The sequence below is a fragment of the Anomaloglossus baeobatrachus genome, chromosome 1, assembly GCF_048569485.1.
Source record: "Anomaloglossus baeobatrachus isolate aAnoBae1 chromosome 1, aAnoBae1.hap1, whole genome shotgun sequence".
Taxonomy (NCBI): Eukaryota; Metazoa; Chordata; class Amphibia; order Anura; family Aromobatidae; genus Anomaloglossus; species Anomaloglossus baeobatrachus.
Window position 1 is genome coordinate 250,960,192 of NC_134353.1, and position 27,789 is coordinate 250,987,980.

The 27,789-nt window shown below is 42.0% G+C and overlaps 1 protein-coding gene across 12 annotated transcripts in view; it reads right to left on the minus strand.

Moving 5' to 3' along the window:
• The window catches only part of BLTP1 (bridge-like lipid transfer protein family member 1), a 392,853-nt gene that overhangs the window by 278,030 nt on the left and 87,034 nt on the right, over positions 1 to 27,789 (minus strand). For all 12 annotated transcript variants that reach the window (XM_075348975.1, XM_075349025.1, XM_075348994.1 and 9 more), the window contains exons 13-20: positions 27,427 to 27,518; positions 26,329 to 26,446; positions 24,870 to 25,025; positions 13,781 to 13,878; positions 13,128 to 13,306; positions 12,027 to 12,133; positions 11,677 to 11,882; positions 672 to 899 (exon numbers count right to left, since the gene is read on the minus strand). In XM_075348975.1, the coding sequence (XP_075205090.1) occupies positions 672 to 899; positions 11,677 to 11,882; positions 12,027 to 12,133; positions 13,128 to 13,306; positions 13,781 to 13,878; positions 24,870 to 25,025; positions 26,329 to 26,446; positions 27,427 to 27,518 (1,184 nt within the window). The remainder of the gene's footprint in view (positions 1 to 671; positions 900 to 11,676; positions 11,883 to 12,026; positions 12,134 to 13,127; positions 13,307 to 13,780; positions 13,879 to 24,869; positions 25,026 to 26,328; positions 26,447 to 27,426; positions 27,519 to 27,789) is intronic.

The window sequence follows — 27,789 nt, forward strand, 5'->3', positions numbered from 1 at the left end:
CAAAACTCTGTCAGATCATTATAGTGAGCTGACTGATAGATTCTCAGTTAGCTTATTCTGCAGTCAGCAATAGACAGTGCAACACTAAGGTTGTAGAAGGCAAAGAGCAAAAAATGTGTACCGAAAATGCCCAAAAAAAGTTGACAAATGCCTCTAATTCTGATGTCATGGATAAGTAGAAGAGTCTCTCTTTAAAAACTAACCATTCCTCCAAGTGATAAAGGAATTATTCATAGCAGTATCCATTCCTGAGGACAGTGAGGTGGCAAATGTGGTGCCAACATTTAGAAACCAAGGGTCAAATACTGATCCAGGAGTTATAGGCCTGTAAGTTGTGAATAGGATCAGACTTCTTGGATTAATGTGAGCGGCTTTTCTATGAGAAAGTAATTTCCAGACTGGAATCGAGAAAACTGTGGATGTTCTGCATGAAATAGGTTTTAAAAGTAATCTCATATTGTGTCACATAATACGGTGGTAGAAGTGTTGCAGAAAAATCAGCAAAGACCTGAGACCACTAAAGTAGGGGGGGATGTATCAGGAGAGTATGTTTGCTTTTTATAGCAGCCTTTCTTGTAGTTATCTCCACTGTATCAAATCCAGGACAAGCCTGTAATAATAATTTCTATTTCTAGACATTTTTTCAGTTATGCCAGTGCATACACACTTACCACTGGGAGCTTGGCATGAACTTTGTACACATTGACAAGTACAGTAATATCCCATGGCCTCAGTGTCAAAGGATGAATCGTTTTAGCGGCATGATCGTGCTCCTTCTTGTTATTCTCCATACCGACTGCAGTCCAGCCAGAGCTGGAAGATGTGGACATAGACAAAACAGGACTGGATACGACTTCTTCAAAATCAGTGTACATATCATCCTCTCCAAAGTAATTCTCCTAAAAGGAAAAAAATTTAGTTGTCAATTAAGATGGTCTGGAAAACACTTCCTTCAATGAAGTAACTTACAGGGTCAATCTACAGGGAAACCATGCATCAAATATTCATTAGTGAACATTCAAAAAAAAGGCTGAAAATATTGTCATAATAAACATCTGTCAAAAAAGAAAACCAAATATAATGTAGGCATTCATAAACATGGGATTTAGAAAACAGAACACGTCACAGTTTAGGCAAGAGGTGCACAACCTTTCTTGGCCCAAATGTTGTGATTCACAAGGGAAGAGTCATCACCGCTGGTGTCACTTACTGCCACTATCGCCACCCTCAAAAGAAGCATCACTCACTATTTTAGCATCGACCTTATGACGCTTCATTTGAGGGCAGTGCTATAGGCAGTAAGTGATACCAGTACTGATGATGCTTCATTTCAGGGCAATGCTAGAGGCTGTGGGCGGTGTTTGTGTCACTTGATGTATCTAGCACCACCTCCAACCAACGTCTTTTACACAAGCAATGGAATTGGCTGCAGAGAGATATAAATAACATGCTGGCGCTCCACTAATCCTGGCCACAGCATCCATCACTTATCATCCAGGACATCCTCAGGGGGGCGGTGACACAAGAAACTAGTAAGTATTTGCAGCGCTGCCTCCTGATGACATCTTGTTCCAGGAGAGGCAATGGACACACTGTGGGGAGTGACTGCAGCGCCAGCCTCCTGTGATGCACCATTTGCGTTTCCTTTCAAATGAAAAGTCACAAGAAGTGCAGTAAAATACTATCTTTGGAGATTAGCTAGATAGGGGAGAAGTGTAGGGAACTGTGATTACTACAAAAAGTGGCTAGGGGGTAAAGATAGTTAAATACATTTTAGGTGCCGGCCCACCCATTAAAGTCTTTATCAGTTAAAGAAGGAGAACTTTTCACTTAAAGGAAACTACTGTATTAATAATGTAAAAGGGGTAAAGCTCCCTCTACAGTCCTTTCTTTCTGAAGATTAGAAGTAGTTAGATACCATGGTCTAACGATGTGATGATCTCTTATATATGCATCACATAGCATTTCCGCTTTAAGAAAGCCTTTCCTCTCTCGTTATACGAATGTGGTTCATTCTTTCTGATAAATCCCACAATCGGTTACAAACCAATGCCACTGCGCTACTTGAAGAAAGTAATGACAACACCTGATCCCTCATCTCTACGGGGCTTACTCAATGATTCCAGACTGTTCAGCGCGATCCAGCCTTCAGAAAAGAAATAATTAGAAACATACCGCACAATAGCACCGCGGGTCTTGTGCAGATCAATCAGGTACTGCCCTGCGGAGGTGAGTTATTTTTGACTGTAACAGCTTTGCTAAATATTGTGAACAGCTGTAGTTTTGAAGCAGAACAAAAGTCAGGGGGACAAACAAAGTCATTTATAAAGCCGCATAATGCAAAAGCAGCAGCCGGGTTATAATAGATCTTCAGATACAAGCCCACCAGTTTAATTCAACTTTATTTTCAGAAATCCAACAAGTATATTAAAATAGAGCAGTGGTTCCCTACAGGGCTGCTGGCAAAAATGGATTTTAGTCCGAACAATGCTTTTAATTAGTGTAACATGATTGTGATGGAAAGAAAGGCATCATATAGGTCATAAAGCAGTGTGACTATAGACCCCAGAAAACACACGTGCAGTAAAAATAGAAAATCAATACAGTCAAAAAGAAATGATGTTCTTCATCTAACATGACAACGCTCGGGAGACTGTAAAACATTTACAAGGTAAAATATGTGCGTGGATCATGACTGCAATAAACCATCAGCGAACGATGTCATCCGAGATCCATATTGCCAAAGGTATCTCTAAAAAACGTCCACACATGAAAGCATCAGTCACCTGGCAGCAGATAAAGCAGACATGTACAAGACTCATTACAGCAGTGATGGATCTACATTTAGCCCTGACAGTAACACACAACACAAAACGATGGAGCTGCAATTAGAGCAAATGGATGAAACGAGAATGAGCTAAAAGTATATCTAACGACGTCCACACTATCGTGCGCATACATTTATATATAAATCTGCCTAGCAGTTACGGCTGCGCTGGAGTCTTGGTAAGTTTAGTGCGCTTCCTCCCCCTATTCCTTCTACCACCATATTTAACCTCTGGATTCTGGTCCCCATAGACTTATATTGGGAATGGCATCTGACTAGATAAAAAGAATCAATCTCAGGCTGGAACTGTATTTTTTAAAAAAATTCCAGTTAGGTCTGCCGCTCCTGGTCATCTACGAGTCCACCCATTAGTAGTTACACATAAACCAAACACGAATAGTTACTATGCGCCCATCACTAGTAGTTACGTTTCCTGGGTCCAGCACCATATCCTCACCACTTACAACGATCTCTTTTGCTTAGCTCCAGCCAATCACCGAGCTCAGAGGCTTAGCTGTCTAGACACAATGAGCTGCTGAGATCAGCGATTGTCTGCAGCACTGGTGACATGAAATCACTGCTGCAGCCAAACAACAGAGACCAGGGCAGCTATGGAGAGATTGTGCTGGATACAGGCTGCACTGCCGCATTGCCGGAGCCGTCAGACATGCAGTACAGTTCAATACAGTTGAATGGAATCACGGCAAGATAAGGTCACATGCGGCCGCATCCACAATTAACTTTGCCAGGTACAACATTGTGAAGTGTGCCTAATTTGTATATTAGTGAGCGCTACGTAAGTAAGGGCGTATCCGCCCTGTTACTTTGACGTGGTAAGACAAACATGCAGGTAGTTCCCTCCGTTTTAGCAACTACTTGCCTGTTAGTTTTTAGGTATAGTAAAAAAAAAAAATCTTGGATAAGTCCTTTAACCCCTTCACGACCTTGGACAGATCTATCCGTCCAGGATCGTGTCCCGTTAAGCCCCGCCCCCTGTTTTCAACAGCTGACATGTGTGCCTGCTAGCCGCGGGTGGAATCGCTTCCACCCGCGGCCATTAACCCCTTAAATCTTGCTGCCAAAGTCTGGCAGCAAGATCTAAATGCGCGCGGCCATGTTTTTTACTTACCGCCGCCCCCACCGGAAGTCACGTGTGTTATCACGTGACTATCGGTGGTTGCCATCGTAGCACAGGGTCATGTGATGACGCCTGCATCTACGAGGTTTCACTTTCGTTTTTCCTCGGCCGAGAGCAGAGGGAAAAACAAAGTGACTGAATCTGCTGTTTACAGCTGTATTGCTGTGATCAGCAGATAGATAATAGCGATTGGATTGCTGATCGCTATAGCCCCCTAGGGGGACTAGTAAAATAAAAAAAAAAGTAAAAAGAAAAGTTTTAAAAAATAAAAAAAAAAACAAAAACCTAAAAAGTTCAAATCACCCCCCTTTTCCCCCATTGAAAATTAAAGGGTTAAAAAATAAATAAATATACACATATTTGGTATCGCCGCGTTCAGAAATGCCCGATCAAAATATAAAATCAATTTATCTGATTGGTAAACGGCGTAGTGGCAAAAAAAATCCAAACGCCAAAATTACGTTTTTTGGTCGCCGCAAGTTTTACGCAAAATGCAATAACAGGCGATCAAAACGTAGCATCTGCACAAAAATGGTACCATTATAAATGTCAGCTCGAAACGCAAAAAATAAGCCATCACTGAGCCATAGATCCCAAAAAATAAGAACGCTACGTGTTTCGGAAAATGGCGCAAAACGTGCGCCACTTTTATTGGACAAACTTGTGAATTTTTTTTAACCCCTTAGATACAAGTAAACCTATACATGTTTGGTGTCTACAAACTCGCACCGACCTGAGGCATCACATAGATACATCAGTTTTATCATATAGTGAACACGGTGAATAAAACATCCCAAAAACTATTGTGCGATCATATTATATTTTTGCAGTTTTTCCACACTTGGAATTTTTTTGCTGTTTTCCAGTACAATATATGGTAAAACATATGGTTTCATTTAAAAGTACAACTCGTCCCGCAAAAAACAAGCCCTCATATGGCAAGATTGACGGAATAATAAAAAAGTTACGGCTCTCGGAAGAAAAGGAGCAAAAAACAAAAACGCAAAAACGGAAAGTGCCCGGGGCAGAAGGGGATAAACATGACTGAAAGGTGTTTGACAGAGATAATATAGGGGAAAAAAACTGCCAAAAGATACAAGCCAGTTTGTATCCTTCTTGTAAACATCCTTGAGTGTTTCTCCAGCTAATAATCTTACACAGGTCAATTTTCAGACCATTCTATTACCTTCTTATTAACCTTAATAGAATTCCTCATCTCCAAATGCCTGAAGATCAGTAATATTTTCTTTTAGGTAATTATGTTGTTAAATAATCATATCCCAAATGATTGTGTAAATCAATGCAAATTAATAGCTGTAATTATTGGGTCCTCTGTTGTATAAAAGTTTCACGTTAAGCTGGAGAAGTCCCTCGAAAAACATTACAACCATCAGTGAAGGGGTTATGAAACCTGAAATATAAGGCATCCAACTCCCAGAAGGAGCGTCACTCTTGTCCTTGGGCTATGCTCGGCATTGCAGTTATACCCTACTCACTTGAATGCCAATATGCTGCAAAACCGGAGTTCACAGAAGAATATGGCACGGTTTCCGAGCAGCCATGATGAAATGATGCAACAAAGCAGAATTGCACAAAAATTTAGCAACTTTTGGCATTTTCACAACAGTTTTGGTCAGCTCTACCAAAATGGGCATATCTGGGGCAGGATGATGGTGTGGCAACACCCATTCATCAAGTTCATGATGATCTACAGCGTGTCTTTATGCCACAAGTCTTACTTCAGCACCTGACGTTTCAGACGTGTCTGATTCATTTAGAGATGAACACCTCTTAATGAAACTGGCAAATCTGACTCCAGCATGCCCCCTCATCAAGAAAGCTGTGAACAATGCAGTTATTGATGAATCAGGGCCTATTGTGCTCAGCCCTTCTGCCTATTGTTTGATTTGGAGTGATAAAAAAGAGCCATTTTCCATATCAACGGATTGTATGAATGATAAGATTAAGACATCTGCAATACTGATAATCAGGTCTAAAAGGTATAAAAGTGGTGTTCCTGTTTGAGGCATTTTAGGAATATTCTATGGGACTTACTGAAACTGCTTACTTGACATGGCTGCTGCGGTGAATGCTGCTTTACTCAGCTACTAACCTAAGCATCCCAGGGATGGCTGAAAGTGCGGCTATATTGGTGGAGCGATCTTTCTACAACCAGATGGGGCCACTATTTTGATTCAGCTTAAATTATTTGGGAGCCATTCCTTGATGGACCATTTTTGAAATACCTTTGCACGTCAATATGTGTTATCATCTGACCCTATGGCCTCCTGATGAGCCTGACTCTTCTAAATTATGAAGATAAAGGGGACGAAAGGTGTTGAGGCATTTTCAATCGGCTGACCACATATATGGAGCAATATATTAGCATCATCAGAATATTCATTATAGGTTGTTCAGCATTAAACTGATTGACTTCCATTGATGGCATTAATCTAATATATAAAGCCGAGTGTATGTGTGTTTGTGTGTGTGTATGTCCGCTAAAGGAATCCGCACCGTCGCATGTACAATCACGAAATTTTGCACAGAGACTCCATGTGACTCAGGGAACGTCATAGACTATGTTTGGGCTGGAAAATTTAACCCCGTCCTTTCCAGTTACTCTACAAAAATCCTGCAGCCATTAAACTGAATGGAGCTGGGAGCTCCAGGCTATAAGTCGCAACTGTCAGTGGTTGCTAAGGAATAAAATAAACTGTTAGTAAACGAAGCTTATGTGTGAGGTAAAAAGATGTCGGTGGTGAGAAAGAGACAGCGCGGGAAAGAGGCAGCGCGGGAAAGAGGCAGCCCGGGAAAGAGACAGCCCGGGAAAGAGACAGCCCGGGAAAGAGACAGCCCGGGAAAGAGACAGCCCGGGAAAGAGACAGCCCGGGAAAGAGACAGCCCGGGAAAGAGACAGCCCGGGAAAGAGACAGCCCGGGAAAGAGACAGCCCGGGAAAGAGACAGCCCGGGAAAGAGAGACAGCCCGGGAAGGAGACAGCCCGGGAAGGAGACAGCCCGGGAAAGAGACAGACCAAAACAGACGGAAAAGAGACAGACATAGAAAGAGATAGACACACACATAGAGACAGACACAGAAAGAGAGACAGACAGACACAGAGATGGAGACAGACTGATACAAATACAGACAGAGATAGAAATAGTCAGACAGAGACATAGACACAAACAGACAAGGAAAGAGGCAGACAGAGGCAGACCGACAGCGACACACAGATACTGGGAGAGAGACAGAGAGACAGTTACTATCCCGGGCAACGCCCGGATACTACAGCTAGTCTAATATATAAAGCTGAGTGTATGTGTGTGTGTGTGTGTGTGTGTGTCTATATCTCCGCTAAAGGAATCCGCACCGTCGCATTTACAATCACGAAATTTTGCACAGACACCCCATGTGACTCAAGGAACGTCATGGACTATGTTTGGGTGGGAAAATTTAACCCCGCTCTTTACACTTAGTCTCCAAAAATCCTGCCTCTATTAAACTGAATGGAGCTGGGAGCTGCAGACTATAAATAGCAACTGTCAGTGGTTGCTATAGAAACAAAATAAACTGTTAGTATAAGAAGCTTATGTGTGAGGTAATAAGATGTCGGTGGGGAGATGGATAGAGAGACAGATACAGACAGAGACAGATACAGACAGAGACAGATACAGACAGACAGCGCGGGCAAAGAGACAGCGCGGGCAAAGAGACAGCGCGGGCAAAGAGACAGCGCGGGCAAAGAGACAGCGCGGGCAAAGAGACAGCGCGGGCAAAGAGACAGCGCGGGCAAAGAGACAGCGCGGGCAAAGAGACAGCGCGGGCAAAGAGACAGCGCGGGCAAAGAGACAGCGCGGGCAAAGAGACAGCGCGGGCAAAGAGACAGCGCGGGCAAAGAGACAGCGCGGGCAAAGAGACAGCGCGGGCAAAGAGACAGCGCGGGCAAAGAGACAGCGCATGCAAAGAGAGAAACAGACACACACACACACATAGAGACAGACACAAAGATAGAGAGAGACCGGCAGACAAGGAAAGAGACAGACAGAGAGACAGACAGCGACACAGACAGAGACTGGGAGAGAGACAGAGAGACAGTTACTATCCCGGGCAACGCCGGGCACTACAGCTAGTAAATATATATATATTGCACCTGGTTCTTGCTATCCTGTAAAGGGACCCTGTTGCGATCGACCAGTTCCTATATTTGGATATACCTACCTCTGTATGGGTTTTCCTTCGGCTGGTGATACCTGGGGTAGAACATATTCCACCCAAGGCTTTTGCCCAGTGTGTGTGTGTATGCATGTGTATAAATATTATAATATTATATATATATATATATATATATATATATATACACACACACACACACACACACACACACACACACACACACACACACAGTACAGACCAAAAGTTTGGACACACCTTCTTATTCAAAGCGTTTTCTTTATTTTCATGACTGAAAATTGTAGATTCACATTGCAGGCATCAAAACTATGAATTAACACATCTGGAATGAAATACTTAACAAAAAAGTGTGAAACAGCTGACATATGTCTTATATTCTAGGTTCTTCAAAGTAGCCACCTTTTGCTTTGATTACTGCTTTGCACACTTCTTGGCATTCTCTTGATTAGCTTCAAGAGGTAGTCACCAGAAATGGTGTTCCATTCCAGTCTTGAAGGAGTTCCCAGAGATGCTTAGCACTTGTTGGCCTTTATGCCTTCACTTTGCAGTCCAGCTCACACCAAACCATCTCCATTGGGTTCAGGTCTGGTGACTGTGGAGGCCAGGTCATCTGGCGTAGCACCCCATCACTCTCCTTCTTAATCAAACAGCCCTTAGACAGCTTGGAGGTGTGTTTGGGGTCACTGTCCTGTTGAAAAATAAATGATGGTCCAACTAATCGCAAACCGGATGGAATAGCATGCCGCTGCAAGATGCTGTGGTAGCCATGCTGGTTCAGTATGCCTTCAGTTTTGAATAAATCCGCAACAGTGTCACCAGCAAAGCATCCCCCCCACCATCACACCTTCTCCTCCATGCTTCACGTTGGGAACCAGGCAGGTAGAGTCCATCCGTTCACCTTTTCTACAAAGACACGGTGGTTGGACCGAAAAGATCTCAAATTTGGACTCATCAGACCAAAGCACAGATTTTCACTGGTCTAATGTCCATTCCTTGTGTTATTTAGCCCAAACAAGTCTCTTCTGCTTGTTGTCTGTCCTTAGCAGTGGTTTCCTAGCAACTATTTTACCATGAAGGCCTGCTGCACAAAGTCTCCTCTTAACAGTTGTTCTAGAGATGTGTCTGCTGCTAAAACTGTGTGTGGCATTGACCTAGTCTCTAATCTGAGCTGCTGTTAACCTGCGATTTCTGAGGCTGGTGACTCGGATAAACTTATCCTCCGCAGCAGAGGTGACTCTTGGTCTTCCTTTCCTGGGGCGGTCCTCATGTGAGCCAATTTCTTTGTAGCATTTAATGTTTTTTGCCACTGCACTTGGGGACACTTTCAAAGTTTTCCCAATTTTTTCGGACTGATTGACCTTCATTTCTTAAAGTAATGATGGCCACTCATTTTTCTTTACTCAGCTGCTTTTTTCTTACCATAATACAAATTCTAACAGTCTATTCAGTAGGACTATCAGCTGTGTATCCACCAGACTTCTACACAACACAACTGATGGTCCCAACCCCATTTATAAGGCAAGAAATCCCACTTATTAAACCTGACAGGGCACACCTGTGAAGTGAAGACAATTTCCGGTGACTACCTCTTGAAGCTCATCAAGAGAATGCCAAGAGTGTGCAAAGCAGTAATCAAAGCAAAATGTGGCTACTTTGAAGAACCTAGAATATAAACCATATTTTCAGTTGTTTCACACTTTTTTGTTCATTTCACATGTGTGTCCAAAACCTTTGGTCTGTACTGTATATATATAAAAATATATACATAAATATATATATACATATATTATATATATATATATATATATATATATATATATATATATATATATATATATTTATACAAAAAAAATAATTTATATATATATATATAAAAATTATTTTTTTTTGTATAAATATATATATATATATATATATTTATACAAAAAAAAAATTATATATATATATATATATATATATATATATATATATATATATATATATATATATATATATATATATATATATATATATATATATATTTATTTTTTTTTTTCCCTTGCATTATCCTTTTATATTACCTTGCATATTTTATATATCTTTTTCATGTTGTTAGTCCAGGGGTTTATTACTCACATCCCTAATTTTAATAATTAATACAAGTTATATCTTATAAAAACTTCAGGGTATACTCTTGATTTTGGTATTTATGTCCCTGCTAACTTATTGGTATAGAGTGGTTTACCACCTCATTTTGTTAAGAAGTATTATTGGGACTTTCTGAAATAGGATTCCAAATCTGGATCCTTGTTTTCTGAATACCCTTTATTTGCATATTGGAAAGGATGGTCACTGAACATGTTCATTAGTACTGATGATTAGTCTATGAAAAAAGCCAATAAATGGAAATTTCATGTGACTTGATGAAAAGGCAGTTTTGTGTGCCAAAACTGCAATGCAATTTCTAAATGTGCATTTGTCCATTATCTCAAGAACGGTCGGAAAATACCTATGAGAGGATTTCTCATCTGCCACACTAGAAATTTTATATATCTACTTAAATGTCATTTTAATAAAGCCTTTGTTGGGCAGAGCTTGAGGCCCATAAAATTGCAATCAAATGAACAGATGATATCACATAAAAAGAAATCTAAGGCACTAAAACAAGAGGAAAGACAACAAGAGGTTAAGAAAGATATCGGTGAAAGTGAACAGGTAAAAACTGAAACAGTAGTGAAGCACTTCTAAGAAATGAATCATCAGGGTCATGAAATTAAATTGCAGATAATTGAGCAGGGAAAGGAAATAAAGAAGAAATTTGGAAACTGGTGTTATGGAATGAACTGTATTGGATGATGACATGTATCCTGCACCCATAATATACTGATGGCTATGCAGAATGTATATTAGCACATGCATACCATACGGTTTACTACATATTTAGCATGGATATTTGTAAAAAACATTTAAACCCTTGGTCAACCTCAACCGCTATGTATTAAGAAGTTGGCAAGCTTCCTGAAACATTGCTTGGTGAGGAGGCTCAGTATGGAGAGACTCAAGAGATCTTCGATGGCAAAGTAATTATTTTTTAAGAAAATGATGAATTGTACGAAGCATGTTTCTGCTAACATCAATCTGAGGAACCAGAGTTATTCAATGAACTTCTTTATTGATCAAACCATAAAAAGGAGAAAATTTGATCAAAAAATGTCCGTCATGAAACCCCCCAAAAAAGAGAGAAAAAGGACATCGTTGGGCTTTTTAACTTTTGGCTTGACAAAGCTGTTTTATGACCAAAATTCTCCTTTCACTTTGCCTAATTTATGGCATGATCATTAAAGAAGTTAAGCAGTTTATTGAGAAATAACTAGTGTTGTAGATAGTTTTGTTGAATTTGCCGGTAATTTGGAGGGGAGTATTATTGTTCTGGAAACAATGTAGCCATTCCTAGTTTCATTAGTAAAATTATCCTTACTGAATTGCTTCAACCAATGCATGCAAGAAAACCAGTCAGCTTAGCAACATTGAAAACATACCTTTATGGACAGAAATGCCTTCAGGAGGGGTCCGTAGAAGATTACTTGGGAGTCGGGAGAGAGCTCTAGCTCTACACGTAGCTTATCTGGAGGCAGTTCAGAAGGATCAAGTGCAGGTAGGCTTAGACCAGTGGGAGATGTGACTCGTTCTGATGTTCGCTGGCAAGGCCTCAGCATTGAAAGCATGGATACTTCCATTTGTGATACTGATAAAATGAAAAAGAAGAAAAAATAATTAGAACAGTAGAAAGGAGTGTGCCATTTTCACATCACTGATTGTTTAAAAGGGTTGGCCACTAATACTTTTTTTTATTATTTTTGGCATTTTCTTATGATTTATTAGAACTTACATGACTGTTTGAGTTGTTCATCAGCCTTTTGGGGATATATTGGGTGCCAAGTATAGTCAATGTTCAACAGAACAGAGGGAACAGTCCAGCACTCCACCCATCCAGACCTTTTGAAGAGAAAATAAATCTCAATAATGGATAGATTATATTATACACATGCACAAAGAGACGATGATGCAGTTAGGACGGGTTCACAAGATCAGGATTAGAAGCGTTTTGGAAGCAGGGTGTTGTTGCTGTGACCGAAACGCTGTGTTCAACAGTACAAGCACAGTGGATGGGATTTATAGAAATCTCCTGCTCACTGTGATTCTTTTGTATGCAGTGTAAGCTGACCTGTGGCGCAGCTTTCCAAGCCGCTGTATGTCAATTTATGCTTGCGGAGACACGGGTGTTCTCAACATTGAGAACACAGCGAAAGTCTGTAGAGCCCAAAATCCTGATCGTAGGCACAGACCAACGGGTTGTCCTGCGAACAGCACTCTCGTCTCCGTAGGTGACGCCATGCTGTATCCAGAACGCAGCATGTCCGCATCGTGGAACATAGCCTAAGTTATAATGTGTAAAACACAAGATTAAAACTGTACCAAAAAGACTTAAGAAACTGAAGCAACCAATGGCCACAGTATAGAAAAAAAAGCAATGTCCAGCGAGCCAACAAGTATAAAAATTCACTTGGTACTTTATTAAGAAAAAATATTGTAAACGTTATTCCAGAGAATTCCCATACAAGCAGTAAAAGGCATGAGTGATGAAATATAGTCCACTAAAGATTTTATTATCTATGTTTAGTGGACTATATTTCATCACTCATGCCTTTTACTACCTGGATGGTAATTCTCTGGAGTAACTTTTAAAATATTTTTTCTTAATAAAGTACTAAGTGAATTTTTATACTCGTTGGCTCGCTGGACATTGCTTTTTTTCTATATCTGGATTGAGGCATGGACTCCTGCCTGTTGGTCTGTCACAGAGCACTTCAATTAACTATTCCATACAAGGCGACACATCTACAATGGTAAGCTAGCTTTTCCAAAAAAATTTTTGGCAACGGCCACAGTATGTATGCCGCAAGGAATGAGGCGACAAAACACGTCTTACCCAGCTTTCGTTACATTTCTCCATTTCGGCTTGCAATTTTTTAGTCCACTTTGATTCTCCGCTGAGTTGCAAGAGTCGGGATTAGTTTTATTCAGATGACTGTCTTTTACCAATGTAAGTAGTGAATATTTACTGGGGTGGCAGTCCGGTAAATACAAATGCAGATCTACATCTCCCCCCTAGAAATGAAATAGAACATTTTATCTGGGTTCTGAGGATGTCGCCATACACATAGACCCCAATATATAAACGTACTGACTGCTTGTGATATTACTAATTCTGCATCTGCATTTTGTCACCCGAGACTTCATCCTAAGGGCTTGTGCACACATTGGGTATGTGCAGCTTTTTCAATGCGTTTTACATGTGTACAAAATTAATGTTTTTCACCCATTCAAATGAATGCATAAAAAAAGAAAATGAAAAAGCATAAAAACTCAGTAATGTCAGTTGCATTTTCCCTGCTAAGAGTCGCGTTTTTAGTACTGAAAAAAACTTCTGCAAATACTCATGTGCACATGCCCTACGGATAAAAACAATCATGTACATACCTAATGGCTTCATTTCCCTACATTCTGCTCACAAACCCAAACCAGAAGACATTGTTTTGTACAAATTGCTTAGTAGGCAACATTTAAGGCAATGATACTTACTCTTAAGGAAAATCTAGTACTGCATGTGCTTGGAACAAAATCGGTAAATGGCAGCGCAAAATCGATGTTTAATGTTTCTCCGCAGGCAGCCAGATACACTGGAATAACAAAAACACTATAAAAATCTATACAAAAATATGCAGCACGCAAGAAAAATGGGTGGAAGAAAGGAAACCCCTTGTATCTGTACTATAATAGCAATCAATGGCTGGTATGGATTTACCATTTAATACGGAGAATAACAAAAGTATAAAACCATCTAAGGGCAACTATCCAATTCAAGACAACACAAAGAAATATACGAGAGAGACAGTGATAAGTGAAACATTTATTATGTGTCCGTACAGAAAGAATTCAGAACCCATTATTATATAGATACAATATACTGGCAGATGTAGAAACGAGGACTGGTCCATTTGGCCTAAAAAAATAAAATCTTGGTTAAAACGAAGAAACACTATAAGAAACCACTACATTCCCTATCCCATGAGGCCTTTATTGCTTTTACCCCTGGACCCTGCTGAACTGTAGATAATGTGCTGTCACATATGATTGCTGCCATTTCTCATGTCTGGACACAATGGCATTAGTAAAGCTTGTACGCAGCACAAAAGTCACAAAGTAAAGGCAATATCATTAGCAACGTAGAAGTCCACCAAATGCATCAGTTTACAAGAAAAAAAAATTAGTAAGACATTAACATTTAAAAAAAATAATTAACACAGTGAATACAAAAAAGCTGCACTGCTTTGGACATCAATCATGCCTGGTGGATTATTGACATGCTGTCATTCTGAGGGTAAACACGACACGTTATTGCTGTGATCAGTAAGTACAGCTTTTTTTTTTCTTTCTTCATATGTATTTGTGTTAGGTTTTCGAAAAGGAAAGAAAATAAATAAAAAATCCTTACAAAAATCTGCATGATTTGCTGTGGATTTGTCATGCAGAGTTCCCTGTGGAAACATATCCAGTATGTGTGAGCATACCATATGGCGATTCCACATCCCATTTTCATCAACTTAGAGACAGGTCAGGGGGAGGAGGCCAGAAATAATCTTTATTGCAGTTTACTGAGTGCATTGAGGGGAGGTGAGAAGAGATAGGCGCATATGAAGGGTTAATCCTAACCTTTTCTGCATAGAACCAAAGCAGGAAACATTCACGCATTGGGTGCAAGAGCAGTAATGTCTAAAAAGGTTATCTGGCTATTTCCAAAACAGTCTACTTTTCATATCAGTACTGTGCAGGGACACGTCTGCCGAGATAAGTGTGTGTCCTCTCCTATTCTCATAAGGAGAACAAGTGCACGCTGCCTGAAGATGTCTCAACAGGTGTGCAGGGTGTTACCTCACCCGGAGTGCGCGGCTCTGGATATTGATAACCCGTGTATCCATCATACACACAGAGAGGCAAGGAGGAAGACCCTGACATTTCATTTTGCAAAGGGGTCACAAACAGTGATGAGCGAGCACTACCATGCTTGGTACTCGATAAGAGTATATGGATCTTCCAGAAAAACGCTCGAGTTCCCTATTGACTTCCATTATACTAGGGTGCTCAAGTCGTGCCCATCCAAGCATTATAGTGCTCACTCATCGCTAGTCACAACCTAAAGTTATAGGAACACACTTAAGTATATAAAGACAGAGGCTTAACTACTGAGTAGAATACTTCTCAGGAATGCTTTGCCAACCTTTATTATTTTTCATTTAACCTTACATCCAGCTAAGGCCGGTTTCACACATCCGGCTTTTCGCCGGTTTGCCGGATCCGGCGCTCTCCCATACAGTGACTACAGTACAGTGACAGCACAACAAGCGCCGGTCACATGCTGTCATGTGACCGGCGCATGTGACCCAGAAGTTACAGCGCTGTCACTGTACTGTATTGTCTGTACGGGAGAGCGCCGGATCCGGCAAACCGGCGAAAAGCCGGATGTGTGAAACCGGCCTAAGCTGATAGAAGAAGCTGCAACATAGAAAAAGACATGGCCACACATCCAAAAATTATAAGTTGATCTAAAACCGCTAGGCAAAAGCCAAATAGCTGAACATGAGGTTCGTCATGTTCACAGTCACGTCACAGCGAACCTCTGAGTGGGTTCCTAATCTATGCCTTAAAGCTGTGGTGTTGGGCAATGCACCAGCAGGGTAGGTGACCCGATGCTTCACAGCGCCCATACTGCAAGGCTGAGTCCCCATGACTCCAGGCCCCACAGACACAAAATCACCGCAACAATGGCCGCCACACAGCACAAACACCTTGTGATAGGAGCTGAAAAACTCATAGGAGATGCTGCAGGTAGACTCAGCAGTTACTAAGCTAAAATGCAGATTGGCCGATGCTCTGGCTAGAAAAGGGTTAAAGTTTGGTAGCATCTGTACCACTTGCATCGCATACCACATCCCCAGCATGCAGCTCTCGTAATACTCTACAACATTCCCAAGAACCCAATTACAAGTAGACTGCTTCCCCGTGCAGCGACTACAAGGGCCTCTTCTTCTGGCCGCACTTCACACACATGGCTCCCGCTTATACTGGAGCTGCTCTACTTAATCCAGGTGCTCAGCAGATCCTTGCTTCTTCCAACTGAGCTTGTTTTTACAAATAAACCCCCCCACAAAAAACGACTACAGTATGTTGGGGGGGGGGAGGGGATATGTGGCATGGTTAAAATCAAATGTTGAGTTTACCAAAAATCAGAAGCATGTGAACCTTGAAGGGCAAATTCATCACATTAATTTCACATAATCACCAACTGTAATTGAGATTGAAATGCTGTGCTGGCAGTGTCAGCAGGTAACACCCATTGGATGACTCGGAGATACATTTTTGCCGTATTCACTGAACTATTTCTAGTATGAAATATACAGTGTCTTGAAAAAGTATTCAAACCCCTTGAATTTTTCAACATTTTTCAACATTGCAGTAGGACCACCTTTAGCTGCAATTACTGCTGAAAGTCTTTGGGGTATGTCTCTACCAGCTTTGCACATCTAGAGGCTGAAACATTTGCCCATTCTTTTTAACAAAATAGCTCTAGCTCAGTGACATTGGCCAGAAAGCGTCTGTGAAGAGCAATTTTCCAGTCTTGCCACAGATTCTCACTGGGGTGTGTGTCTGGGCCATTCACATGCATGAATATGTTTTGATCTGAACTATTCCATTACAGCTCTGGCAGTATGTTTAGGGTCATTGTCCTCCTAGAAGATGAACCTATGACCCAGGTTCAAGTCTTTTGTAGCCTCTAATATGTTTTCTTTCAGGATTGGCCTGAATTTAGCTCCATCCATCTTCATCTCAACTCTGACCAACTTCCCTGTCCCTGCTGCAGAAAAGTATTCGCACATCATGATGCTGTCACCACCATGTTTGATGGTGGGGATGGTGTTTTCAGGGTGATGTGCAGTGCTTTTAGATCAAAGCTCCTCTTCTACATGATCGCTGTGTCCCCTATATGTGCTAACTGGAAATATTCACTCACTTTTCTCATTGCCTGCTTCCTTTAAGCCACGTGCACATATTGAGTATTTGGTGAGTTTTTTTTATCTCAGTATTTGTAACAAAAAACAAGAGTGGGTGAAAAATACAAAAGTGGTGTCCGTGTTTCTATTGTGTTCTCCTTTGATTGCTCCATTCCTAATTCTGACTAACAAATACTAATGTAAAATAATGGCCAAATTGATAAATGTGTGAATAAGGTGTAAACAAAGAAGCTTAAGTAATTTACAAAATGATTCAGTTGCATAACTTTTGAAAATGGAAGTGGGTGAAACCCTTTGAATATTAGGGGGTTCGTCTTTTCGCAGTTTTTAGAACAGAAGGAAATGTTCTGAATGCAACCATCCAGTAAAGTAATATTTTTTTCTCGACATATTCAGTGTGTACACTACTGTGTGAGGCTTTTTTTGCATAATGAGTCATAGTTTTTATTGGTACCAGCATTCAGTTTGTGGTATAAATGCTGAAACAGTTTTTTATTAAGGGTCATTATGGATGAGATAATGCCATTTTTTGGGCTGTCTTGTGTTTTTTCCAGGTAAAAATCATTTACTTCTTTTATTAAGATTTGTGTGCAAAACTAGTGACACTTAAAAAGAAACAATATAAATAACACAATTATGAATAATCACAATATGATGACCAATAAGAAAACAAAACAGAAAGAAAGACTTCCTGTTCCTGTCCTGGCTGAGGTGGAAGCTTAGAGGAGAATCTCCTGCCACCCCTCACAGAAACCGACTAAAAACAGACCCCCCCGGACGAGCCACCAAACAGAGAGCAGCACAGGAGGTTACCTAAAGCAGACAGCTATGGAAAGGTACCTCCTGAGAAGCTCTGGGAGCGGTGAGTCAGCCTGGAGAAGCTTTGATATGGACAGGGGAGAAGATAAGATAATGGCGCCGAGCCTGATGGGGGAGGAGCCTGAACACATGGTGAGAGACACAGAAAAGCAAACACAGAGCTGGAAGGGGAGAGATAAGGGAGATATGAGCAAGGAGACAGGAGATAAGGAAGATATGAGCAAGGAGTCACAGGAGGACACAGCAGGAGAGAGGTGGATGCAGGGGACTGATGATGGTGGATCGCAATGGAAGGATGAAGGAGATATGGAGGCAGAGGGGAGAGAAGATGCAGGCAAAGCAGGGCAGCTCAGAGACACAGCAGTGTTGGAGGATGAAACTGACAAACAGCACAGGGAGATTAATCCCACTCAGACTCACAGGAAGTCAAATGCAAGAATTCATAGTACCCCTTCCAAAGGAAACAAAAAGCAGCTTACTACACCAACATCACAAGCCTGCAAGCTATTGGGGGATGGAGGTGGTGGCCCAGCCCAGACAAAGAGAACTAAGAAAACAGCACCACCTGCAGGCCAAGACAAGTACACACAAAAGCTTAATGTGGACTATAAAAAACTGGCTGAAGAAGTGACATCACACTTGTCAAAAGAGGTTAAAGTGGCTATTGAGGCAGCCATACAAACATCATTAGCTAATATGCAAAAACAGATAAATGCCCATGCCTCTAGACTGGCAGAATCAGAGCAGAGAATATCTGACTCCGAGGAGACAATACTGGCTATGCAAGCACAAATAGCAGCTCTAGCAAAATCTAATGAATACTTGAAGGATAAAGCAGACGATTTGGAAAACAGATCGAGACGAAACAACCTACGTATAGTCGGGTTGCCAGAGTCTGTGTCGATTGGACAGTTGGATAATATATGCGAGTTGGAGCTACCGCAGGCCCTGGGCATAAAGGCGAAATTCAGAGTTGAAAGAGCCCACAGAGTGGGTCCACTGAGACACCAGGAGGCGAATAAGGGAGAGGGCCAAAACTCAAACAAGAATACCCCGATAAGAGCCAGGCAGGTGATTGTCAAGTACCTTGATTATAAGCATAAGGAGGAAATATTGAGGGCCTTTAGAGAACGAAAGCGTCCACAACAATATCAAGGCAACAGACTGCTAATTTTTGGGGATTATTCAGCGGAAGTATCCAGAAGGAGAAAAGAATTTACCAAAATTTGCTCATTTCTGTACAACAAAAAAGTAAAGTGCCAGCTATTATACCCTGCTACACTGAAAGTTAGAAACCCCAATGGCTCGTTTGTATACTACAAGGACTACAAAGAAGCAGAAAACATTCTCATGGCAGAGCTCAACAAGACTAGGTCAGAAAGGCAAGAAAAAGGAGCTAGTGGAGAAGGGAATAACAGAAGAGGATCCCCCACAAGCTCAGGAAGAGATGTGGGACGTCTTGGGGGACAAAAGCAAGTCGAGACCAGGGAGGAAAGGAGGCCAAGCCCAGGTCGACAGCATAATTCTCGCCTGGAACACAGGAACCAACCCTTGGAGAGAAACCATGATACCTGAACTGGAACTCGCTCATTGTTTTTCCTTTTTTTGCCTGTTTTTTTTTCTCTTCCCAAACAGGGAGAGGCGTTGAGGAGGATGCATTACGGAGAGAGGGTTGGGGAGGTGAGAGGAGGAGGGGGAAGGGAGAAAAGAGAGGAAAACATCCCAAAGTCTGGGTCCTCTTCCCCCCCCCTCTCTTTTTTTTTTTTTTTTTGTTCTTCTTCTTTCTTTCTCCATCTTCTCTCCCCTTGGTCTTTTTTTCTTTTTCTCCTTTGTCCAGGAACATCATCCAAATTCAAATGAAGTGGGCCTGTTCTGGGCGGACTGATGGCTACCTGGAGTCAGAGATAAGTAGGACTGGAGAATCTTGCTGAGGTTTTGACATACTGTGCTAATTTTTGCATAATTTTCAAAGGCTTATTCAAGTTAGTCCGGGGATAGAACATATATTTTTTGGGGGGTGATTAGGGAGCTACATATTTTGGCTAGGAATAGGGGAGCTCACCAACGTGGCGGGAAGCGCCGTGGATTTCTCGGAAGGGAAAATATGTTTTACAGTTACATGCTTTTTGTTGTATTTGTTATATTTGCAAGGTGGGGAAAGGGAGTGTCGATTTTGTGGTACCAACTGTGATTCTAGTGTCGAACATCTCGTCTTCCTTGATGCAGGGGCCCATAGGGGAGGGAGTAGTAAAAGCAGAATACACAGGTTAACATGATACAGATAACTACGTGGAATGTTAAAGGGCTGAGATCACCTAACAAACGAGCAATGATATTGAGACATCTGAAAAGACTAAAGACAGACATTGCCTTATTACAGGAAACCCACTTGGGGGGGGAGGACTTTTTCCGCATGAAGAAACATTGGGTGGGCACCGTTTACGGGGCAGCGGCACAAGGTAGAAAAGCGGGCACTATGATTCTAATAAATAAACAATTCAGTCATGAGGTAGTGGCACATGAGGCAGACGACCATGGAAGGTGGCAGCACTTAACAATCGTTAGTCCAGCGGGTAAACTCAGTATTTATAATGTCTATGGCCCAAATTCACAACAAATCACATTTCATGATGACATAAAGGCCACCATATTAGCAGATGGGGAGGCTAACATTATAGTGGGAGGCGATTTTAACACCGTCCCAGACTCAGCTGAAGATAGGAGGAGGGGCGAGGAGGGGACAGCTAATGTGGGCAGGAGTTTAGACAATAGGGATGTAACATTAGAAGACGTAGGACTGAAAGACATCTGGAGACTAACTCACCCACATGACAGAGAGTATACACACTTCTCTCACCCTCATGATAGCTGGTCACGTATTGATCAGTTCTGGATCTCGCAAGACTTACTGAGTGGTACGCAAGATTGTGTGATAGAGAATATGGTGATCTCTGATCATAGTCCGGTGAGATTGGGCATTAGAGAGAAATTCAGGAGAGGTACAGATATCATATGGAGATTCCCATCGTTCCTTCTCAGGCAAGATAATTTCCATAAGGTGCTACAGGAGTGGTGGGGAGAATTCGCAGAGGACAATAAGGAACATAGAGAGTCCCCAGTGATATTTTGGGAAACGGCAAAAGCGGTCCTAAGGGGCCGTCTGGTGGGGTACGCAGCCATGATCAAACGGAAAACCAATGAGAATTATAATTTCCATAGTGAAGCAGTACGGGTAGCATATACAAATTATGTGACAAATAGATCTCCCATGACAAAAGGCAGATGGCTGGAGGCAAAAGAGGGATTTGACGAATGGGCCAAAAAAAAGGAACAACTATTCTGGTCGCACAAGGAGGTTGACTTACATAGGTTTGGCAACAAGGCGGGAAGGATGTTGGCCAATCTGGCAAGGGGCAGCAGAAAGATGACAGTGATCTCTAAACTGAAAACAAAGGGGGGAGAGGTGACTACGGATCCTAAGGACATTAATAAACTGTTGGGAGATTACTATAGAAAACTATATGGGTCAGGGAATAACGACATGACTGATGAGGCAGAGTGGCTAAGACAAGCCCAAATGCCTAGCTTGACGGAGGAAGATTTGAGTGCCTTAAACGCAGATATCACAGTAGAGGAGGTGACGAGAACAATTGGGGAGCTTAACACCAACAAGGCACCGGGACCTGACGGTTTCAATAGTGAATTCTATAAGGCTCTGAAGGATCTGATCTCGCCGGATCTAACCTCAGTCTTTAATGCTTTCCTGGGAGGGGCGGAAATAACCAAAAATTCCAACATAGCATATATTAAATTACTCCCCAAGGGAACCAAGGACCTGGATGATCCCTCTAGTTATAGACCTATATCGCTCATAAATCAGGATTTAAAAATTATGTCCAAGATCATGGCTAATAGACTGGCCGAGATCTTACCTAGGATCATTACGAATCACCAGGTGGGGTTTATTAAGGGGAGAAATGCCGTTACCAATATCCGAAAGACAATTCTAGTGGTAGACGCGGTTAGACTGGGTCTCACTGAGGGAGGGGCTAGACCTGCCCTAGTTACACTTGACGCAGAAAAAGCGTTTGATAATGTAAATTGGGGGTGGTTAGACAGGGTAATGGAGGCCATAGGGATTGTAGGCAAGATGAGACTTTACATTAGAAACCTTTATGCCAACTCGGGAGCTAGGGTACACACTCCGGGCTTTCTATCAGACGTGTTCCCTTTGATGAAGGGAACAAGACAGGGCTGCCCATTATCTCCTCTTTTATTCAACCTGGCAATCGAGCCGTTGTCAAGAATACTACAGGGACAAAATAGCTTTAAAGGAATCAAGATAAGGGGTTCAGAAGTAAAGACAGCGCTTTTTGCTGATGACATCATACTTTATATGGGGGACCCCGGTGCGGATTTGCCACAGACTCTTGCCTTGATTGAAAAATTTGGCTCATTCTCCGGTTTCAAACTGAACAAAAAAAAATGCGAGATCATGTTCCTAAAGGGGCATCATGGGACAATGGGGGGACAAATAAGGGATGGCTGTCTATGTGGAATTCCTATAGCACAATCTTCAATTAAATACCTGGGAGTGCATATAGGAAGATCGGTGGAAACAATCTATAACTTGAATTATGGACCGCTAATCAGGAAAATTATAGTTCAATTAAAGGGATGGAAAGGTCTGCCACTTCCATTACTGGCAAGATGCCACCTGATAAAAATGATGAGCTTTCCTAGGCTGCTGTATCCCTTCCAGACAATCCCGCTATTGCTAAAACTAAAGGATGTGAATAAGCTCAACTCCGCGTATACAGAATTTCTGTGGAGGGGAAGGAAACCCAGAATAAAGCTGCGTACGCTGATGAAGTCAGCAGAGGAGGGAGGTCTAAACTTTCCAGATGTCCAAGGGTATAATCTTGTATGTATCATGAGGCATGTAATTGATTGGGTGAGAGGAACGAGTAGGCACTCAGATCATGCGATGGAAACTAAATATGCGTCACCGTGGGATCTGACGTCCATTCTGCACTCCCCACTATCCAGGGTTGAAGGGCACATAAGGAACTCAATTATATTCCGAGACACCATGCTAACATGGAAGTCGGTAAGGAAAAAACTGGGGCTCTCATGGAAAGTGTCCAAGTACTTGAACCCCTGGGCATTCCCAAATTTTCCCCTGGGACGAGAAAACAAGCTATTTACTAGATGGAAAGAGAGGGGAGTCAGGAGAATGATAGATGTTATGAATGTGGAGGACAGGAGGTGGATGACAGGTCGGGAAGTGTTGGATAAGTACAACCTTAATAGCTCACATATCATCCAGTATGAACAATTGAAACATAGAATAATAGGAGACCTGGGTGTGGTTGGAAGAGAGCTGAACAGAAGTTCGATTGATGAGTTACTGGAATGTGATGTAACAAGTATAAATGTCTCTAAAATATATCGATCGCTAAGGGGGGTGCTTATCTCACGGGAGGATAGTCGGACTTTAAAAGCGTGGGGGAAACAATTGGGAAGGGAAGAAGTGGTGGATGATATACTGAGAGGATGGGTACAAGTGCGGAAACATATTACCAATGAGAGATGGAGAGACACTCAATTCAGAATTCTACATAGGGCCATTATAGGTTTCAACATACCAGGTAGGGATAGGTGGTGTCCTAAGTGTCAAAAAGAAAAAACGGATATGCTGCATGGGCTATGGGAATGTGAGACAATCGCTAGGTTCTGGAACCAAGTCAGACTATTTGCCCAGTCAACATGGGGAATTTTCAGCAAACTAGACTTAATGGTGTGGATTTTCCACTCCTTTGAGGGAGGAGTAGGAGGAGGACCGAGCACGCAGGAAAAGAGGAAATACGCAATAACGCATGACATAGCCATGATAGCTAAGCGTTGCATCTTAAAACACTGGATTCAAAGGGAGGGCCCATCCATAAAGGAGGTTGTGGGCGAATTACACAACCTTCTGAAGTGGGAAAAACTAGAAGCGGAGAGGGATAAAGATGGGTTGACAGCCAAGTTTTTTGTGAGATGGAGACATTTTATTGAAAGCCAATTCACACAGGGAGAAATAATTAACCTGATGGCACCTTTTGTTCACTCGGAGTGGTATATCCTGAGCGATATCCAGGACAGCCTGGGTAAACTGAGAATCACCTAGGAGGGGGCTCTGGCGGGAGGGGGAGACGAGACGGTTGGGAATACCAAGACACGCTAGCAAAATTGAAATCATTCAGGGACGACACAGAGATTTAACGAATTGTATTGCATATGTTATATTATATTTCATTACCTCTGTTTTGGTTTAATGTTACTGTATACTATCTTAAATCGAACAGCAACATGGAACTCCAAATTGGGGTATCACCCACCTCTATGTCACATTTTGTCAGACGAATGTTCTTCTTTTGCAATGATACTTGTCATGTTTTTACAAATTTGAAAAATCAATAAAAAACGTTTTGGAAAAAAAAAAAAAAAAAAAAAAAAAAAACAGAAAGAAAAATGTTTTTAAAATACATTTTTTAAAACAAAAAAAAGTCCAATAAAGCTCTAGTCCTTAATAGGTGTTGCATATAGAAGAACAATTTAACTAGATTACCACCTTGGCTTTCCCCCTTGTTTTCTTTAGAAGTCATGTCAAAATTAAAGGCATAACCATACATCACATACTTAAAAGAGAAGTATATTTAAAGGTAGTATTTGTGCCTATAGACCCTTTAATAATATTCAGCAAGGCCATGCGAAGTGATTTATAGGAAGGCACTCACCATTTTCCTGCTGCTTTGTTGAGCAATCTATCCAATTGTGTTGATTTGCTGCCCAGATCATCTCAAACTGATGAAACATGATCTTTAAGTTCCAAGTATATGGGACAAAGGAAAACAAATCTGGAGGACTGTCACTGGACCAGTCTTGAATGAGGTCTATAATAAACATAAAATGAGGAAATAAATATTAAGCCTCTAATATACATTTGAGTAGGAACCTACACCGGCAGTCAACATGTACACATCAGCCGTCAGCATCGGGCTATATAATCAGTCACCAGAAAGTGCAGCTGTCAGCACAGTGCCATAGCCGGTCCACAGTGAGAACAGCCATGAGCACCAGGCTACGGCCAATCTCTGTAGGTACAGCAGTCAGCCCCGGGCCATAGCCAGTCAACAGCCAGTACAGCCGTCAGCACCGGGCTATAGCCAGTCCACAGCAGGTACAGCCGTCAGCACCGGGCTATAGCCAGTCCACAGCAGGTACAGCCGTCAGCCCCGGGCTATAGCCAGTCCACAGCAGGTACAGCCGTCAGCACCGGGCTATAGCCAGTCCACAGCAGGTACAGCCGTCAGCACCGGGCTATAGCCAGTCCACAGCAGGTACAGCCGTCAGCACCGGGCTATAGCCAGTCCACAGCAGGTACAGCCGTCAGCACCGGGCTATAGCCAGTCCACAGCAGGTACAGCTGTCAGCACTGGGCTATAGCCAGTCCACAGCAGGTACAGCAGTCAGCACCGGGCTATAGCCAGTCCACAGCAGGTATAGCCGTCGGCACCAGGCTATAGCCAGTCCACAGGAGGTACAGCTGTCAGCACCGGCCTATAGTCAGTCCTCAGTAGGTACAGCCAACAGCACCGGGCTATAGTCAGTCCTCCGTAGGTACAGCTAACAGCACCAAGCCAGTCCCCAGCAGGTACAGCCGTCAGCACCAGGCTGTAGCCAGTCCACAGCAGGTACAGCCGTCAGCACCAGGCTATAGCCAGTCCACAGCAGGTACAGCTGTCAGCACAGGGCTATAGCCAGTCCACAGGAGGTACAGCTGTCAGCACAGGGCTACAGTCAGTTCACAGTAGGCACAACTATCAGCATCGGGCTATAGCCAGTCCACAGCAAGTACAGCCATCAGCACCGGGCTATAGCCAGTCCACAACAGGTACAGCTGTCAGCTGCACCATCATGCTTCTTCATCACACTCCTTCATGTATTTTCTTAAACAGGCCTCAAGTCACATCCACGTAACAGCCACAGGCCTGGTCACCATAGTCTGAACTATGATGGAGCGGTGGCTTTCTCAGGATTGTTGTGGCTGACAATGATTAGGTGTTTGTCACCAATTTGAAAGCCATTTTGAAATAAACCGCAACAATGACAGAATTCAGAGAGGTAAGATAATTTGGTGTTATAGGACTACACAAAATTCGGTTATTGATTTACCAACATGATGAAGTTATTTACCTGTAAAAAAGTTTTTCTGAGCAAAAATAAAGTGGTACGTTGCCTTGTAGACTTCAAGTTCACATTGCCATGTCTGGGGCATATTCCATACCCTGGGATAGCTGGCATTTATATGAAACTAAAAGAAAATCCAGGATTAGAATATCTAAAATCAGCACTGTATCCTTATGTTAGTGCTGCAAATATTATATCTTTACAAAAAAAAAAAAAAAAAAAAAAAAAAAAACACTTTTCCCCTTAGGCAGTTGCTTTGAATGAATAAACAAACGTACCCATCCCCAGGTCCAGCTCTGCGTCTCCACCACTGCCCTGGTCCATGATGTTTGGCTGCAGTGGTGACATGCTCATGACAGCACTGCAGGCATTCACTGAGCTCAATCTACATTGGCAGCGCTGCTGAGCTCAGAGATTGGCTGCAGTGATATCAACGTGATATAACTGCAGCACCCAAACATCAGAGAAGGGGACAGTGTCAGACACACAACGATGGACCCAGGAAAGGGGAGTAAAGCACTGATTATTTTCTTAATGCTAACTGTACCTTGGCATATGTTTCAATAAAGAGGATAACCCCTTTAAGTCATAGTTATACGTCTAGTGTAGACACAAAACCTTTATAGTAAATACTTGCATTCACCAAAAAAATACTGTTAAGAATTTTATATTATTTGTGTCATTCCACTTTATTTCCCCTGGGAATATATGAAAAAAAAAAACTGACAACTGGGTGTTCCTAATCTTCTGTGTGTATAGGGCATACACAGTCTGACACTGGCCAGTCGCGGATGACAATGTGAAAGTTTGTAAAGGACACATCCAAAGCGAATAATAATGTCCAAAAGGCAATATATACAGGCATTTCCAGGAGGAATAACCGCAGAACTGCACAATGTAGGATATGTTAAAACATAAATGTCAAAAAAAGCTATCGGCAAGAAAAATGTACACGTCTTACCAAGAAAGCTATGCCAATACAACTATCTATAAGAAACTGTCACATGAAATGTCTATGACAGTTCTGTAAGGCCGGGTCACCCTGAAAGGTATTCTTAAATTTGTCAAAATGAAGACAGACAAGAAAAGATCACTGAATCTTACTGCCAGCATTTCTGCTTCAAGTAGTGTCCGATACTGCATACTGGTAGTGGTGTCTACATGTAACAACTGCCCTTTGATTGTGGGAGAATAACCTGAAACGAGATGATCAAATCATAAAATATATCAATTCACAACATGCATATCCGAAAAAGAGGGAGCTTGTTATGCATACACAGACATTAGGATGTGTTATATGCGTATAAACTGTATATTATACTTGGAGCATTATTTTTTTTATTTCTTTATGCAAAGGAATTCCAGGCTACAAATATAAATTAATTCCTTTACACACTCAGGACATATTCGTGGTGTGTGACATGCTGAAGAAAACCTTTAGTCACACGTGGTCACGATAAACCCACC